This window comes from Pongo pygmaeus, chromosome 23, assembly GCF_028885625.2.
Source record: "Pongo pygmaeus isolate AG05252 chromosome 23, NHGRI_mPonPyg2-v2.0_pri, whole genome shotgun sequence".
Taxonomy (NCBI): Eukaryota; Metazoa; Chordata; class Mammalia; order Primates; family Hominidae; genus Pongo; species Pongo pygmaeus.
The window spans coordinates 35937217-35953938 of NC_085931.1; the positions used below are offsets into that span (position 1 = coordinate 35937217).

General features: G+C 48.3%; 1 protein-coding gene across 5 annotated transcripts in view; it reads left to right on the forward strand.

Annotated features, from left to right (window-relative positions):
* Nucleotides 1-16722, forward strand: part of KIAA1671 (KIAA1671 ortholog) — a 242847-nt gene that overhangs the window by 80769 nt on the left and 145356 nt on the right. For all 5 annotated transcript variants that reach the window (XM_054469004.2, XM_054469003.2, XM_063662918.1 and 2 more), the window contains 2 exons: nucleotides 5433-8201; nucleotides 16515-16649. In XM_054469004.2, the coding sequence (XP_054324979.2) occupies nucleotides 5433-8201; nucleotides 16515-16649 (2904 nt within the window). The remainder of the gene's footprint in view (nucleotides 1-5432; nucleotides 8202-16514; nucleotides 16650-16722) is intronic.

A 16722-nucleotide genomic window follows, 5' to 3' on the forward strand; every position in this document is an offset into this window, starting at 1 on the left:
TTGCTTGAGCTCAGGACTTTGAGGCTGCAGTGAGCCATGATCATGCCACTGCACTCTAGCCTGGGTGACAGAGTGAGACTTGTCTCTAAAAGAATAAAAATATAAATTAAAACAAAAAGAAGTAGCTTACCAGCAATTAAATTGCTTGAAAAGTATTTTTATTTCATCTTTTTAATAAGAGAAAACTCATAAAATTGTCTCCTAGCTAAAACCGGTTTGTGGTTGATGCTTTCTGCAGAGTCTTAGTTGTTATTTATTTATTTATTTTTTTTTTGACGGAGTCTCCCTCTGTCGCTCAGGCTGGAGTGCAGTGATGTGATCTCGGCTCGTTGCAAGCTCCGCCTCCCGGGTTCACGCCATTCTCCTGCCTCAGCCTCCCCAGTAGCTGGGACTACAGGCACCCACCACCATGCCCGGCTAATTTCTTTTGTATTTTTAGTAGAGTTGGGGTTTCACCGTGTTAGCCAGGATGGTCTCGATCTACTGACCTCGTGATCTGCCAGCTTCGGCCTCCCAAAGTGCTGGGATTACAGGTGTGAGCCACCGCGCCCGGCCCAGTTTTTTTAAAAACAGCTTTAATTGAGATACAATTGACATACAGAAAAGAGCACAGATTTAACACATTCAACTTGGTGAGTTCCCTATGTGTGTACACCTGTGAAACCACCATCACAGTCAGAATAGCGAACATCTCCATCACATGCAAAAGGTTCCTCATGCCACTTTGTTGTTTTTTTTTTTTGGAAACGGAGTTTAGCTTGTCACCTAGGCTAGAGTGCAGTGGTGCGATCTTGGCTCACAGCAACATCCGCCTCCCAGGTTCAAGTGATTCTCCTGCCTCAGCCTCCCAAGTAGCTGGGATTACAGGTACCCACTACCACGCCTGGCTAATTTTTGCATTTTTAGTAGAGACGGGGTTTTGCTATGTTGGCCAGGCTGGTCTTGAACTCCTGACCTCAAGTGATCCACCCACCTCGGCCTCCCAAAGTGCTGGGATTACAAGTGTGAGCCACCACACCCGGCCGCCACGTTGTAGTCTCTCTCTTCCCCTGCTCTTCCCAGCCCATCACAGGTCTGCTTTCTGTCCGTGTAGATTAGTTTGCATTTTCTAGACTTTAATATAAATGGAATCAGTCCTCTTTTTTTTTTTGCCCTTGCTTCTTCACTCAGAGTAATTATGTTGAGATCATTCATGGTGTAACATGTATCAGTAGTTCATTCCTTTCTGTTGCCGATTAGTATTCTGTTTGTGTGAGTAGACCACAATTTGTTTATCCATTCACCTTTTGATGGACAATTGGGTTGTTACCAGTTTGGGGCAATTACCAGTGAAGCTGCTGTGAACATTTGTGGACAAGGCTTTGTAAGAGCTTCTATTTCTTTTCTTTTCTTTTTATTTCTTAATTTTTTAATTTATTATTATTTTTTATTATTTTTTATTTTTGAGATGGAGTCTCGCTCTGTTGCCCAGGCTGGAGTGCACTGGTGCGATCTCGGCTCACTGCAAGCTCCGCCTCCTGGGTTCACGCCATTCTCCTGCCTCAGCCTCCTGAGTAGCTGGGACTACAGAGGCCTGCCACCATGCCCGGCTAATTTTTTGTATTTTTAGTAGAGATGGGGTTTCACCATGTTAGCCAGGATGGTCTCCATCTCCTGACCTCGTGAGCCACCTGCCTCGGCCTCCCAAAGTGTTGGGATTACAGGCATAAGCCACTGTGCCTGGCCTTTTTTTTTTTTTTTTTTTTTTAATTTTTGAGACAGAGTCTCACTCTGTTGCCTGGGATAGTACAGTCACGTGATCTCAGCCCACTGCAACCTCTGCCTCCTGGGTTCAAGTAATTCTCCTGCCTCAGCCTCCCGAGTAGCTGGGGACTACAGGCACGTGCCTCTATGCCCACTTAATTTTTTGTATTTTTAGTAGAGATGGGGTTTCACCATGTTGGCCAGGCCAGTCTTGAACTCCTGACCTCAGGTGATCTGCCTGCCTTGGCCTCCCAAAATGCTGAGATTATAGGTGTGAGCCACTGCGTCCGGCCAGGACTTCTATTTTCTTTTCTCTTGGGTAAACATCTAGGAGTAGAATGGCTGGATCATATGGTAGATGCATGTTTTATGTTTTAAGAAACTTCCATGGAGTTTTAAAAATAACACCAGTGCTTGGTTTCAAGCTTGTACCCATCTCAGTAAATCACCAATAAAAGTGGGCTGGCTTTGAATGGCAATACCCACCACCACTCTTGGAGGCGGTGGTTTGCCCTGCAAGTTTTATTGTTGCATTTTCTGAATAATTTCTTTGAAAATGGTTAGGAGTGATATAATTTAAGTAATTAAAGCTCCTTATATTTGTATTAAAATGCTGTAGTGACAGCAGCAGCAAGGGCAAAAAGGCTGTGTGTGGCGAGAGTGGCAAAATGTTGATTGTCATTAAATTGGGGGGATGGGTTGGGCAAGTTCATTATTTTCTCTGTAATTTTGTGTATGTTTAAAACTTTAAAGAAAGGAATAGTTAAGTAAACCCTTGCTTTACATGTGATGAGATTTTATCTCTATAAGTAGACTTTATGTGTGTGTGTATGTGGGTGTGTTTATTGTAGTAAAATACACATAACAGGCTGGACGTTGTGGCTCATGCCTATAATCCCAGAACTTTAGGAGGCCAAGGTGGGAAGATTGCTTGAGACCAGGAGTTTGAGGCTGCAGTGAGCTCTGATTACACCACTGCACTCCAACCTGGGCAACAGAGCGAGATACTGTCTTTATTTTATTTATTTATTTATTTATTTATTTATTTAGAGATGGAGTTTCGCTCTTGTGGCCCAGGCTGGAGTGCAATGGCACGATCTCGGCTCACTGCAACCTCTGCCTCCTGGGTTCAAGTGATTCTCCTGCCTCAGCCTCCTGAGTAGCTGGGATTACAGGCATGCGCCACCATGCCCGGCTAATTTTGTATTTTTAGTAGACAGGGTTTCTCCATGTTGGTCAGGCTGGTCTCGAACTCCTGACCTCAGGTGATCCCCCCGCCTCGGCCTCCCAAAGTGCTGGGATTACAGGCATGAGCCACCGTGCCTGGCTGAAATCCTGCCTTTAAAAAGAAAAAAAGTACACATAACATAAAATATACCATTTTAAATATTTTTAAAGAAAAATAATGAATTTGTGAAATTTACAAAATTTACAAAGTTTCAAAAATTCACAGTCTTTCTAATATATATATAAATAATACAAAGAGAGTTCTGAAAGGCTCTTCAAGGATCATAACCCATTGGTAATAGCTGTTATCCAAGAAAGGGGACTGGTATTTGAACAAGGGAACAAAAATGATTTGAACTTTGGCCGGGCGTGGCGGCTCACGCCTGTAATCCCAGCACTTTGGGAGGCCAAGGTGGATGGTTCACCTGAGGTCGGGAGTTCAACACCAGCCTGACCAACATGGAGAAACCCCGTCTGTACTAAAAATACAAAAAAAGTTAGCCAGGCCTGGTGGCGCATGCCTGTAATCCCAGCTACTCGGGAGGCTGAGGCAGGAGAATCACTTGAATCTGGGAGGCAGAGATTGCGGTGAGCAGAGGTCACGCCATTGCACTCCAGCCTGGGTGACAAGAGCGAAACTCCACCTCAAAAAAAAAAAAAAAAAAGCTTTGAACTTTGTATTGTTTGGATTCCTTTACAATCAGAATGGATTCATATATTGTTTATGTAAAATTTACATATTAAAATATAAACAGCCCAGGTGCAGTGGCTTGTGTTTGTAATCCCAACACTTTGGGAGGCTGAGGCAGGTGGATCACTTGAAGTCAGCAGTTCAAGACCAGCCTGGCCAACATGGTGAAACGCCGTCACTACTAAAAACACAAAAATTCTCTGGGTGTGGTGGCGCATGCCTGCACTCTCAGCTACTCGGGAGGCTGAGGCAGAAAAATCGCTTGAATCCGGAAGGCGGAGGTTGCAGTGAGCCGAGATCGGGCCATTGCACTCCAGCCTGGGCAAAAGAGCGAGACTCCATCACAAAAATATATATATATGTGTATATCGCAAAAATATATATATGTGTATATATGTGTATATGTATATATGTATATATATGTGTGTATATATGTGTGTGTGTATATGTATTTAAACAAAGGTTTACAGTCAGTGTTTTTAGAGCACTTCAATGGCATTCCATCATCTACAGTAGGGGTTAGCAAACTGTGCCCCTGCCCTTATTGTAACCATTTTAAAGTGCACAACTGGGTGGCATTAAGGACGTTTTCAGTATTATGCAAGTATCACCACTATCTAGTTCCAGAATCTTCTATCATCTCAAATGGAAACCTTGTGTCCTCATCTTCCATTCCCAGGCATCCACTAATCCACTTTCTGTCTCTATGGATTTCCCTATGATGTGTATATATATTTATATTTATATTTATATTTATATATATGCTGTATATAAATGGAGTCTTACGTAGCTTTTTGACTGGCTTCTTTCGCTTAGCATAGTATTTTCAAAATTCATCCACGATGTAGCATGAATCAGTATTTAATTCCTTTTATTTATTTTTTTAGACAGAGACTCGTTCTGTCGCCCAGGCTGGAGTGCAGTGGCACCACCTCGGCTCACTGCGATCTCCGCCCTCCAGGTTCAAGCAATTCTCTTGCCTCAGCCTCCTGAGTAGCTGGGATTACAGCCGTGTGCCACCACACCCAGCTAGTATTTTTAGTAGAGACGGGGTTTCACCATGTTGACCAGGCTGGTCTTGAATTCCTGAGCTCAGGTGATCCGCCTGCTTTGGCCTCCCAAAGTGCTAGGATTACAGGTTTGAGCCACCGCACCTGGCCTTTAATTCCTTTTAAAAGATTTTTTTTTTTTTTTTTGCATAGATGAGGTCTCACTATTTTGCCCAGGCTGGTCTCGGACTCTCGGACTTAAGCGATCCTCCCATCTCAGCCTCCCAAAGTGCTGAGATTACAGGCGTGAGCCACTGCGCCTGGCTGGATCTGCCTCTTTCTATGGTAACAAATGCCTGTGCAGTAGTCCATCGTTTGGAGATAATCGAAATTTAGCCAATGCCTTTCCAGTGAGCATTCAGGTTGTTTCTGTGTTCTTTTGCTTGCACCAACGGTGCTGTCTCAACTTTCTTGTTTGTGTAGACTTGTGCATGTGGACAAAGTCCTGGGAGGAGCTTGGCCGGATAAAAGGAAATGAGTATTTTAACATCAGGATAGATACATTGCTTTGCCCAAAGTCGGGTTCATTTATGTTCTCTCCAACAGTATCTGAGTGTCCATTTCCCCACATCCTCACCCACATTGGGTGTGTTCATTCTTTTCAATTTTATGGTATTTCATTGTTTTAATTATACAAGCGGCCGTTTCAATTACTCCACTTTTTCCTTTCCATCTCAAATCCTTAAACACTGAGGTGTTTCTTTCTCTTTGTTTCTTTCCAGCAAAAGGAGGGGCACGGTTTGGATGGAGCATGCATCCTGAGAAGCCCCTGGAAGCCTGGGACACTCCGGGAGAAGTCCAGGCAGACGGAGCAGAAGGATAGCTCTAACCAAGACTCTGACAGCTGTCACGGTGGAAGCTCAGTGGAGGCCCCGTGCCCTTCTGATGTCAGTCCAGAGGATGACCGGAGCTTCCAGACTGTGTGGGCCACAGTGTTTGAACACCACGTGGAGAGACACACAGTGGCTGACCAGTCAGGACGTTGTCTCTCCACCACACCGCCTGGTGACACGGCCGATGCCCGTGTCTCAGAACCCAGGCCGAGGCCTGAGATGGGCTCTTGGCTGGGCAGGGACCCACCAGACATGACAAAACTGAAGAAAGAGAACTCCAGAGGGTTTGACAATCCCGAGACGGAGAAATTGGGACCAACCACCCTTTTGAACGGTGAACTGAGACCGTATCACATGCCTCTCCGGGACAAATACCCTTTGGCTGAAAACCGCAATAATAACACCTTCCTCAAACACTTGGAAAATCCTCCCACATCGCAGAGAATTGAGCCCAGATATGACATTGTGCATGCAGTGGGAAAGCGTGTGCACAGCGAGGCCATCTCACCGGCACCGGAGAAGAAAGCGGTCACGCTCCACAGCCGCAGATCTTGGCTGTCACTGAAGGACAGGCAGCTGTCCCAGGAGGTCACTCCTGCTGACCTGGAGTGTGGTTTGGAAGGTCAGGCGGGGTCTGTCCAAAGGGCCAGTTTGATTTGGGAAGCTCGAGGCATGCCTGAGCCTAGTGGGTTGAAGTTTGGAGGCAATTGCCCGTCGCCCAAATGGACAGGCGGGGCAGTGGTGAGCTCCCACAAAGCCACCGTGGCGGTCAGCGAAGAGCACTGTGCTCCCGGGGCCACCTCCGTCAGGGCTATCAAGGCTGCCGTCTGGGAAAGCCAGCATGAGGGGCCAGAGGGGGCCAGAAACAAGCCAGGAGTGGGAGCAAGGGGCCCACCCCGGGGATGCCCCCTCGATCCTCCTTCCAGGGCTACAAATGGGCCTTCTGACTCCCAAGCACGAACACATCCAGATGCATTTGCTGTGCAGAAAGGGCCCTTCATTGTAGCCGCCAGGGAGGGTGATCCAGGGCCGGCCCAGGTGCCACAGCCTGCAGTCAGAATGCGGAAAGCCAGCCCCACGGACCAGAGAATGGACAGATGGCGGCGGCGGACTTTACCCCCCAACGTGAAATTTGATACATTCAGTTCTCTCGTCCCAGAGGACTCTCCACATGTGGGGCACAGACGAACAGATTATGTGAGCCCCACAGCCAGTGCCTTAAGAAAACCTCAACTATCCCACTACAGGGTGGAGACCCAGGAGGTGAACCCAGGCGCTTCATGGGACCAGACCTCCCCAGCAGTGAAGCAAGGGTCACCTGTGGAACCCAAGGCGACATTTTTTGCGGTCACCTATCAGATTCCCAATACTCAAAAGGCAAAGGGTGTGGTTCTGTCAGGAGCTGAAAGCTTCCTGCAACATTCTAGAAAAATCACTCCACCCTCATCTCCTCATTCTTTAACATCCACTTTAGTTTCTCTTGGTCACGAAGAGGCATTGGAGATGGCAGGCAGTAAAAACTGGACGAAGGGACAAGAGCATGAAAATGCAAGCATTTTAAAAACTCTGAAGCCAACAGACCATCCATCATCTCTTGGGGCCAGGAGTCTGGAACCTTTCAATGGAAGAATCATTGATGTGGATGCCTTATGGAGTCATCGGGGATCAGAAGATGGCCCTCATCCTCAAAACGATTGGAAGGAAAGTGCAAACAAGATGTCCCCCAGCGGTGGAGCTCCCCAAACCACCCCTACTCTGAGGAGTCGTCCAAAAGATCTTCCTGTGAGAAGGAAGACTGATGTGATCAGTGACACGTTCCCAGGTAAAATCAGAGATGGCTACAGATCCAGCGTTCTTGACATTGACGCCCTGATGGCTGAGTACCAGGAGCTGTCGCTGAAAGTCCCTGGGGAGGCTCAGGAGAGGAGGAGGAGTCCCACCGCGGAGCCCAGTACGTTGCCTCGGGAGAGGCCTGTTCAGCCGGGCGGGGTGGAGCAGAGAAGGAGGAGCCTGAAGGAGATGCCTGATACCGGGGGTCTCTGGAAACCGGCCAGCTCTGCTGAAATAAACCACAGTTTCACTCCTGGCTTAGGCAAGCGGCTGGCAGAGACCTCGGAGACAGCCATGGGCACCAAATCTAGCCCTCCCTTCTGGGCTCTGCCACCCTCGGTTCCTTCTGAAAAGTATCCAGGGGGCTCTCCTATACCTGCGGATCCCAGGAAAAAAACGGGGTTCGCTGAGGATGACAGAAAGGCCTTTGCCAGTAAACATTACATTGCAAAGTGTCAGAATTACCTGGCTGAGTCAAAGCCCTCTGGTTGGGAGGATCCAGGCAGTGGGGTCGGAATGTCACCCAAATCGCCCCCCACTGACCAGAAGAAAGGGACCCTGAGGAAATCCACCGGGCGAGGAGAGGAGGGCAGTGTGGGCCAGTGGGGTGACCATCCACGTGACTGTGGACGGGTGCCGCTGGATATCAAGAGGGCCTACTCAGAGAAGGGGCCCCCTGCCAACATCCGAGAGGGCCTGTCCATCATGCATGAAGCCAGAGAAAGGAGGCGAGAGCAGCCCAAAGGGAGGCCCAGCCTTACTGGAGAGAATTTAGAGGCCAAAATGGGACCCTGTTGGTGGGAGTCAGGGACTGGAGACAGTCACAAGGTAAGTACCAAGACTCTTTTTAATTTTGTCAAACATGGTTTAAACATCTAGCCTAGGGGGCCGAAATTCAGATTTTGTGTGGCCCACATGGGCACATAAATGAGTGGAGTCAGGCTAGGTATGAGGCTCCAGGGTGGGGTGTGGATTGCGGCAAATGGAGAGCTCATGCCCTATCTGAACTGGACAACTGCTGCTTGGTCCCACCTGGTTCTTTTGTTTGTTTGTTTGTTTGTTTGGAACAAAGAGTCTTGCTTAGTTGCCCAGGCTGGAGTGCAGTGGCACGATCATGGCTCACTGTAGCTGTAATCTCCTGGGCTCAAGCCATCCTCCTGCCTCAGCCTCCCAAATAGCTGGGATGACAGGCATGTGCCACCATGCTTGGCTAATTTTTTTTTTTTTGTAGAGACAGGGTTTTGCCATGTTGCCCAGGCTGGTCTCAAACTCCTGGGCTCAAGTGATCCTCCCGCCTCCGCCTCCCAAAGTGCTGGGATGACAGGCGTGTGCCACCACGCCTGGCCCAACTGGTTCTTCACAGGCAGGAATGCTGGCCTTGAGATGGCAAACCTCATTTATCAGGAAAATCTGAAAATCTAGATTTTTATGTGTAATCCTCCCATTAGGAAATGAGGAGGACTTATTTTTAAAAATGCTGTTCAGCCCAAACAAGACTTGTCTGCTAGCCCCATGCAGCGCGCGGGCCACCTGTTTTACACTTCTGTCCTACAATGACGATAATGATAGGTATCAATGGTAGCTTTATTGTGCTCCTGCTGTATAATAGCCTGTTGTATCCTGTTCATTATCATGTCCCTAGAATCCAGCATCATGCTGGACATACTGTGAATGTTCAAGAAATATTTGTTGAATGAGTGAACAAGTGATGTTACATGAGCCTCAAAAGAGGGATCATCATGGTTTTGGGTTCCAGCAGACCCTTGTTTTTTTTTTTTTTTGAGACGGAACCTCACACTGTCACCTGGGCTGGAATACAATGGTGCGATCTTGGCTCACTGCAACCTTCGCCTCCTGGGTTTAAGCGATTCTCCTGCCTCAGCCTCCCAAGTAGCTGGGATTACAGGAGCCCACCACCATACCCGGCTAATTTTTTGTATTTTCTTTTTGGTAGAGACGGGGTTTCACTATTTTGGCCAGGCTGGTCTTGAACTCCTGACCTCGTGATCCGCCCGCCTTGACCTCCCAAAGTGCTGGGATTACAGGTGTGAGCCACCGCACCCGGCCTGTAAGCGCTTTTTAAGGGGGTGATCCCAGGAAGAACCAGTAGGGGAGAGAAGTGAGGCAGGTGCTACAGGGGCCGTGGTGGGCCACTGAGGCGCATCTCACTAGGGACCCCTGGGAGGCAGCATGGAACACCTCTGAAGTTGTCATGTCCAGGGGTCAAGGGACCTGGAGTATGTATTTTTCAATCCGTCTGTCCTTGCCTGAGGCTGTTTGTGGGGTCATGAACATTCACTTTTTCATCCCGGCTGGCACCGTGCTCAGCAGAAGAAAGAAAATCTGGCTTCCTTTGTTCAGTGAAGAACAGAGAGAAAGAGAAGAACGGATGGCAGGGTGGGGGGTGGGGAGGAAAGGAGGAAGGGATCACTTTAATTACAAGCACACCCTTTTGGGGGTACATAAGCAGAACAGCTGTGAAGAAACCCTCACCCAAATAAGCCACTTTGTTTCTAACACACACACAACAAATTCAAATCTACCCAAATACCTATCAGTGAGGCTCTAGGGTGTTGGCAGAGGGCCCCTTCTCTTGATCTTTGGCATATACTTGAGTGTTGGGTAGAATGCTGACACTACCTACTGCTGTGTGATCATCTTCCTGTACAGATGGGGGGAAAAAAACAGAGGCTCAGAGAGGTGAAATAACTTGTCCCAGGTCACACAGCAGTAAGTGACAAAACTGGTATTTGAACCCAAATCTGGCCTATGACCCAAGTGGGCCGTATTCTAGGAGAGCATTCTGGTGAAGAACCATGAAGGTGGGGAAGAAGTCTGAGGCACAAGGACCACCCTTTGGAAGCTTCTGATCTCTGTGGGGAGATGGGCCATTGTAATCCAAGACTGGGGAGTGATGGGGTGCAGAGGGAGGCACTGGAGAGGTGGCCCAAGGTGTCCTGGAGGAGTTGGTGGTCTCAGCCCAAGCTTGAGGGATGGCCATGCTTTTGGGTGGGCTGATGAGAGGAGGTGAGGGCATTCTCAGCAGGGCACAGCATGGACAAAGGTTTGGAGGTGGGAAGAGCATAGGATGTTGTGGGGGACATGTGGAAATGGACTTAGCACCGCCCTGTGTGATGTGGCGTCAGCAAATCAGGCTGCAGATTCCTCCTTTGCCACTTGCAGCTGAGTGATGCAGGGCAAAACCTCTCACCTCCCTGCACCTGAGTTTTCTCGTCTGTAAAAGGGACTAGGTGGCCAGTCTGGAAGTGGATGCTGCAGAAAGGAAACACTAGGATACAGTCAGTAACGATCATGCGGTGAGGATTTGCCTCCAGTTAAGAGTGGGTAAGTGGTGGAGTCAGGCTTTGAACCCATGTCTGTTCCCAAGAGGCCAAGCTCTCCAACCACCATGTTCAAGATCACACAGACTTGGCATCTGAATCTCCACGCTGCTACTTGGCTGCTGTGTGTAAAGCAGCCTCTTGGCCTCTCCTGGCCTCGGTTGCCATGCCACAGTTAACAGGATTCCTGCCTCAAGCACTGTTATTAGACTGAATTGAAATAAAGCACCGAATTTGGGCCATCCCCGTGTGCTTCCTGAGAAGGGTTTCACCTGTCCCTACCCACAGGCTGATAGTGTGGTAACAGTGGAAGAAGGAAGAGGCCGAGGAAATGCGACACTTATCTGTTTGCCAGCACCTTGCTCAGGGCCCGCCGGTGGTGGGGGAGTCGGGATGTTGTGGAGGGGGGATCCTGGGCTCAGCTCTGTCCCGCAGCCCAGCCTTGGATGCCTGCCCGGAGCACGCAGGCCCCAGCAGTGCTGGTTGTCAGGGGATCTGTTTTCTCACCACGGGATTGGGAAGCCTTGGACCAGCTTCCCATTTCTCTCTTGTCTCCTGCCAAAAGATCTTTGGTTCTTTGATCTTAAAAAAAAAAATAAAAACACACCAATACAGAAGGAAAAAATGTTGGTTGTTAAAATTTCAAACCTTACAGGGGTATAGAAAATAAAAGGTGAGTGTTCCCCCAGAGGCAGCCACCATTACAGTTGTTTATGTCCTTTCAGACTTTCCTATATTGACAGTCACTTATCATCATATATATATGCATAATTGTCATGCTTTTCATATTGCAATAGCAGTGAATGCTTACGTAAAATTTGAAATATTGGCTGGGTGCGGTGGCTCATGCCTGTAATCCCAGCACTTTGGGAGGCCGAGGCGGGTGGATCACGAGGTCAGGAGATCGAGACCATCCTGGCTAACACGGTGAAACCCCATCTCTACTAAAAATACAAAAAAATTAGCCGGGCGTGGTGGCGGGCACCTGTAGTCCCAGCTACTCGGGAGGCTGAGGCAGGAGAATGGTGTGAACCCGGGAGGCGGAGCTTTCAGTGAGCCAAGATCACGCCATTGCACTCCAGCCTGGGCGACAGACAGAGACTCCGTCTCAAAAAAAAAAAAAAAAAAAAAAATTGAAATACTACAGAAAAATGGTGTAGAGAGAAAATCTCCTTTAAATATTGAGTGTGGTGCATAAACTGGGGAACACTCCTCTAGGCCCATTAGTGGTTTTTAACTGTGGGCAATTTTGCCCCTGGGGCACATTTGGCAGTGTCTGGAGACATATTTTGTTGTTGTCACACCCCGGGAAGAGGTTGCTATTAGCGTCTCGTGGGTAGACGCCAAGCATGCTGCCCAACATCCTACAAGGCACAAGACAGCCCCCACTGCAAAGAATGCTCCAGCCCCGTGTTTGCAGTTTGTAGGTTGAGGAACCCTGGTCTAGACATAGACATAGATATAGGTAACTGCATAGACTTAGATATGGGTAAATACATAAGCTTTCTATGGAAAACTACAACAGTCTACAGAAAATCTTGTGGCTTACTTTTGTTTTTTGAGATGGAGTTTTGCTCTTGTGGCCCAGGCTGGAGTGCAGTGGCACGATCTTGGCTCACTGCAACCCCCGCCTCCTGGGTTCAAGTGATTCTCCTGCCTCAGCCTCCTGAGTAGCTAGGACTACAGGTGCGTACCACCATGCCTGGCTAATTTTTTGTATTTTTAGTAGAGATGGGGTTTCACGTGTTGACCAGGCTGGTTTTGAACTCCTGGCCTCAAGCAATCTACCCGTCTTGGCCTCCCAAACTGCTAGGATTATAGGTGTGAGCCACTGCACCCAGCCTCCCCTTCCTCTTTTTTTTTTTTTTAGTATTTATTCATCATTATTCTTGGGTGTTTCTCCGAGAGGGGGATGTGGCAGGGTCATAGGATAATAGTGGAGAGAAGGTCAGCAGATAAACACGTGAACAAAGGTCTCTGGTTTTCCTAGGCAGAGGTCCCCACGGCCTTCTGCAGTATTTGTGTCCCTGGGTACTTGGGATTAGGGAGTGGTGATGACTCTTAACGAGCATGCTGCCTTCAAGCATCTGTTTAACAAAGCACATCTTGCACCGCCCTTAATCCATTTAACCCTGAGTTGACACAGCACATGTTTCAGAGAGCACGGGGTTGGGGATAAGGTTATAGATTAACAGCATCCCAAGGCAGAAGAATTTTTCTTAGTACAGAACAAAATGGAGTCTCCTATGTCTACTTCTTTCTACACAGACACAGTTACAATCTGATCTCTCTTTCTTTTCCCCACATTTCCCCCTTTTCTTTTTGACAAAACCGCCATCGTCATCATGGCCCGTTCTCGATGGTCGCTGTCTCTTCGGAGCTGTTGGGTACACCTCCCAGACGGGTCGGCCGGGCAGAGGTGCTCCTCCCTTCCCAGATGGGGCGGCCGGGCAGAGGCGCTCCTCACTTCCCAGACGGGGCGGCTGGGCAGAGATGCTCCCCCTTCCTCTTTTTAATGGTTGCTAAGTATTGTATTATGTGACTGAGCCCAATCTGTTTTCACCTAGACCCTCATTGATGGGTATTTGGGTGGATTTGAATTTTTGTGTGTGTTAGAAACAGGGTTGCGCTGGGTGCAGTGGCTCACATCTGTAATCCCAACACTTTGGGAGGCGGAGGCTGGCAGATCACTGGAGGTCAGGAGTTCGAGACCAGCCTGGCCAACATGGTGAAACTCCATCTCTACTAAAAATATAAAAATTAGCTGGGCGTGGTGGCGGGCGCCTGTAGTCCCAGCTACTCAGGAGGCTGAGGCAGGAGAATTGCTTGAACCCAGGAAGTGGAGATTGTAGTGAGCCGAGATCATGCCACTGCACTCCAGCTTGGGCAACAGAGCGAGACTCTGTCTCAAGAAAAAAAAAAAAAAGAAGAAGAAAAAGAAACAAGGTTGCTTCCTTGGGTGAGGGTTTCTTGATTTACAGCCCAAAAGGGTGTGATCGTAATTAAAGTGATCCCTTCCTCTCTCCATCCCTTCCTCTCTTTTTCTCTGTTCTTCACTTAACAAACATTTATAGAAACTGTTTCCCAGACCCAACAGTATTTCATTTATTTAAATTATTTATTTTAGTTTTAAGAGAGAGATGATTTCACATGGCTCCACTCCAAAAATACTTAAAAAAAATTCCCCTGATACCTGCCATGCTTACATTTCTTCCACCTGGTAATCACTTTTATTCCTTCTTTTTCTTTTGAGCCTTCTTTATGAAAATACAAGCACACAGAAATACATATTTTTATTTTTGCTTCACTTTTCCATAATAAAGAGCATTTTCTCTAAGTGGTTGAAACTTTGGTTGCCTATGGGAGTAACACAGGGAATCCTAAAAGATATCAATGACTGGGCCTCTCTCCAGGCCAGTTAGGTCAGAATCTCTGGGGTAGGACCTGCCTTTGTTAGTTATGAAAGCTCCCCAGGGGAATGTTGGGTTGAGGATCTCTGCTGAACCCACAGATTTTCCACCTTGCTGTTTTTCATATAATGTGTCTTGAGAGTTTTTTTTTTTTTTTTGAGCCAGGGTCTCACTCTGTCACCCAGGCTGGAGTGTAGTAGCGAGATCATGGCTCACTGCGACCTCAACCTCCTGGGCTCGAGCAGTCCTCCCACCTCAGCCTCCCAAGCAGCTGGGACTACAAGCACATGCCACCACACCTGGCTAATTTTTTTTCTTTTCTTTTCTTTTTCTTTTTTTTGAGACAGAGTCTCGCTCTGTCACCCAGGCTGGAGTGCAGTGGCATGATCTCGGCTCACTGCAACCTCCACCTCCTGGATTCAAGCAATTTGCCTGCCTCAGCCTCCTGAGTTGCAAGGATTACAGGCATGTGCCACCTTGCCCAGCTGATTTTTATATTTTTAGTAGAAATGGGGTTTCGCTGTGTTGCCCAGGCTGGTCTTGAACTCCTAACCTCAAGTAATCAACCTGCCTTGGCCTCCCAAAGTGCTAGGATTACAGGTGTGAGCCGCCACCACCACCGTGCCCGGCCTCTTTTCCTTTTTTTTGAGATGGATGGAGTCTCACTCTATTGCCCAGGCTGGAGTGCAGTGATGTCATCTCAGCTCACTGCTATCTCCACCTCCCGGGTTCAAGCAATTCTCCTGCCTCAGCCTTCCAAGTAGCTGGGATTACAGGCACCCGCCACCACGCCTGGCTAATTTTTGTATTTTTAGTAGAGACGGGGTTTCGCCATGTTGGCCAGGCTGGTCTCAAACTCCTGACCTCAGGTGATCCACCTGTGTCGGCCTCCCAAAGTGCTGGGATTACAGACGTGAGCTACTGCGCCTGGCCTTCCCTTTCTTAATGGTACCCTTTAAAGCACAAAAGTTTTTAATTTTGAAGAAGTCCATTTTATGTATTGTTCTTCTGTTGTTTATGCTTTTGGTATCATATTTAAGAAACCACTGCCTAAGCCTAGGTCTTGAAGATTTACACCTATATTTTCTTCTAAGAGTTTTCTAGCTTTAGCTCTTACATTTAGGTCTTTGATCTATTTCAAGTTGATTTTGGTATATAGGATGTCAGATTTGCAGCATGTTTTGCAGGTAGAGTCTCAGCTTTGCTGATGGGGTGGAGAAAAGTGGGAGAGAATGGGGAAGAGAATGGAGGGCAACCCGAGGGTCTTGGCCTCACTAGCTGGGGGATGGGTGGGCAAGGTGGGGGAGGAGCAACTATGGAGAGATGGAATCAAGAGGCATGTTTTGAGCACGTGGATCTGAGATGAGTGTGAGCTTCCAAGAGATGTTGAGTGAGCAGTGGGATCTCCGAGTTGGAGTTCCAACACTGAGAAACAGAATTGGCAGGCATCTGGGTGTAGATGGGATTTATTTAAAGCCATGGGGGGCGTGAAGAGAGATCCCAGAGGGAATGATGTAGCAAAAGGAGAAAAGGCTCTGCGGCTGGCCTGGGACATGTGGGGACACTGATCAAAAAGAGCCAGGGGTTAGGAGGAAAACCAGAGGGTCTCTGAAGGCATCCAGAAAAGAGGCTGTGAGGGAAGGGATTAGAAATCCAGTCTTCCTCTTCCTGGTGTTGTGTGTTCTTAAGCAGGTCCCTCCCATCTCTGGGCCTTTGTTTCCTTGTCCACGCAGGGAGAGTGTGAAGCGTATAAAATATGCATCCGGGAGTCCTGGCCTGTGAATGTTTCCCCTATATATAACTAAGTGGAAAAAAACAGCAGGATTCCAAGTAGATGTACTGGAGGTGCTGTGCTGTTCACGCACCGTTTCTCTGTGTCTGTGCATGTGTGTTTGGGTGCATAAAGAGATGATTAAAATAAGGTCACCAAGAATGACCACTGGCAGTAATGAGGCCAGCCAGCATTTATGGAGGGCTCCCCAGGTGCCAGGGATGGAGGAGGCTAGGGTAAGCCAAGCCAGGTGCCCAGGACTTGTGCACGTCTGCCCCCTGGTGGCTATACTGCATCATGTACATTCCATGTGCTGTTCCTTAGCCCCTTTCGAAGCTGGGTGCTGTTATCATGGGGTTCCTTTCCCAGATAGTTGAGGCTCAGAGAGGTTGAGGTACCCACCTGAGGTCACACAGTTATTAAATGGCTGAGGCTGGGCCACTTGAACCCAGAGCTACCGTCCTACATGTTACCTGTGATCATTAAGGTGGGGGATTTCTGGGGGTTTAATTTTCTTCTTTGCCCTTTTTGATACAGAATGGACTCTTGGCATAATATATTTTTTCCTGTAAATGAGAAGGCTCCCAGTAAAGTCCTTTTCTTGTGCTCTGCGTCTCAGGTGCTGCCACGGGACCTGGAGAAGGAGGATGCCCCCCAGGAGAAGGAGCGACCGCTCCAGCAGGTGTCCCCTGTGGCCTCGGTTCCCCGGAGAAGCCACAGCTTCTGCAAGGACAGGAGGAGTGGGCCCTTTGTGGTGAGTGATGCCACATGGCTGGAGAGGATTGTACAGGGGTGCTGGTTGCTGGACACTGCTGTGAATGTGGTTG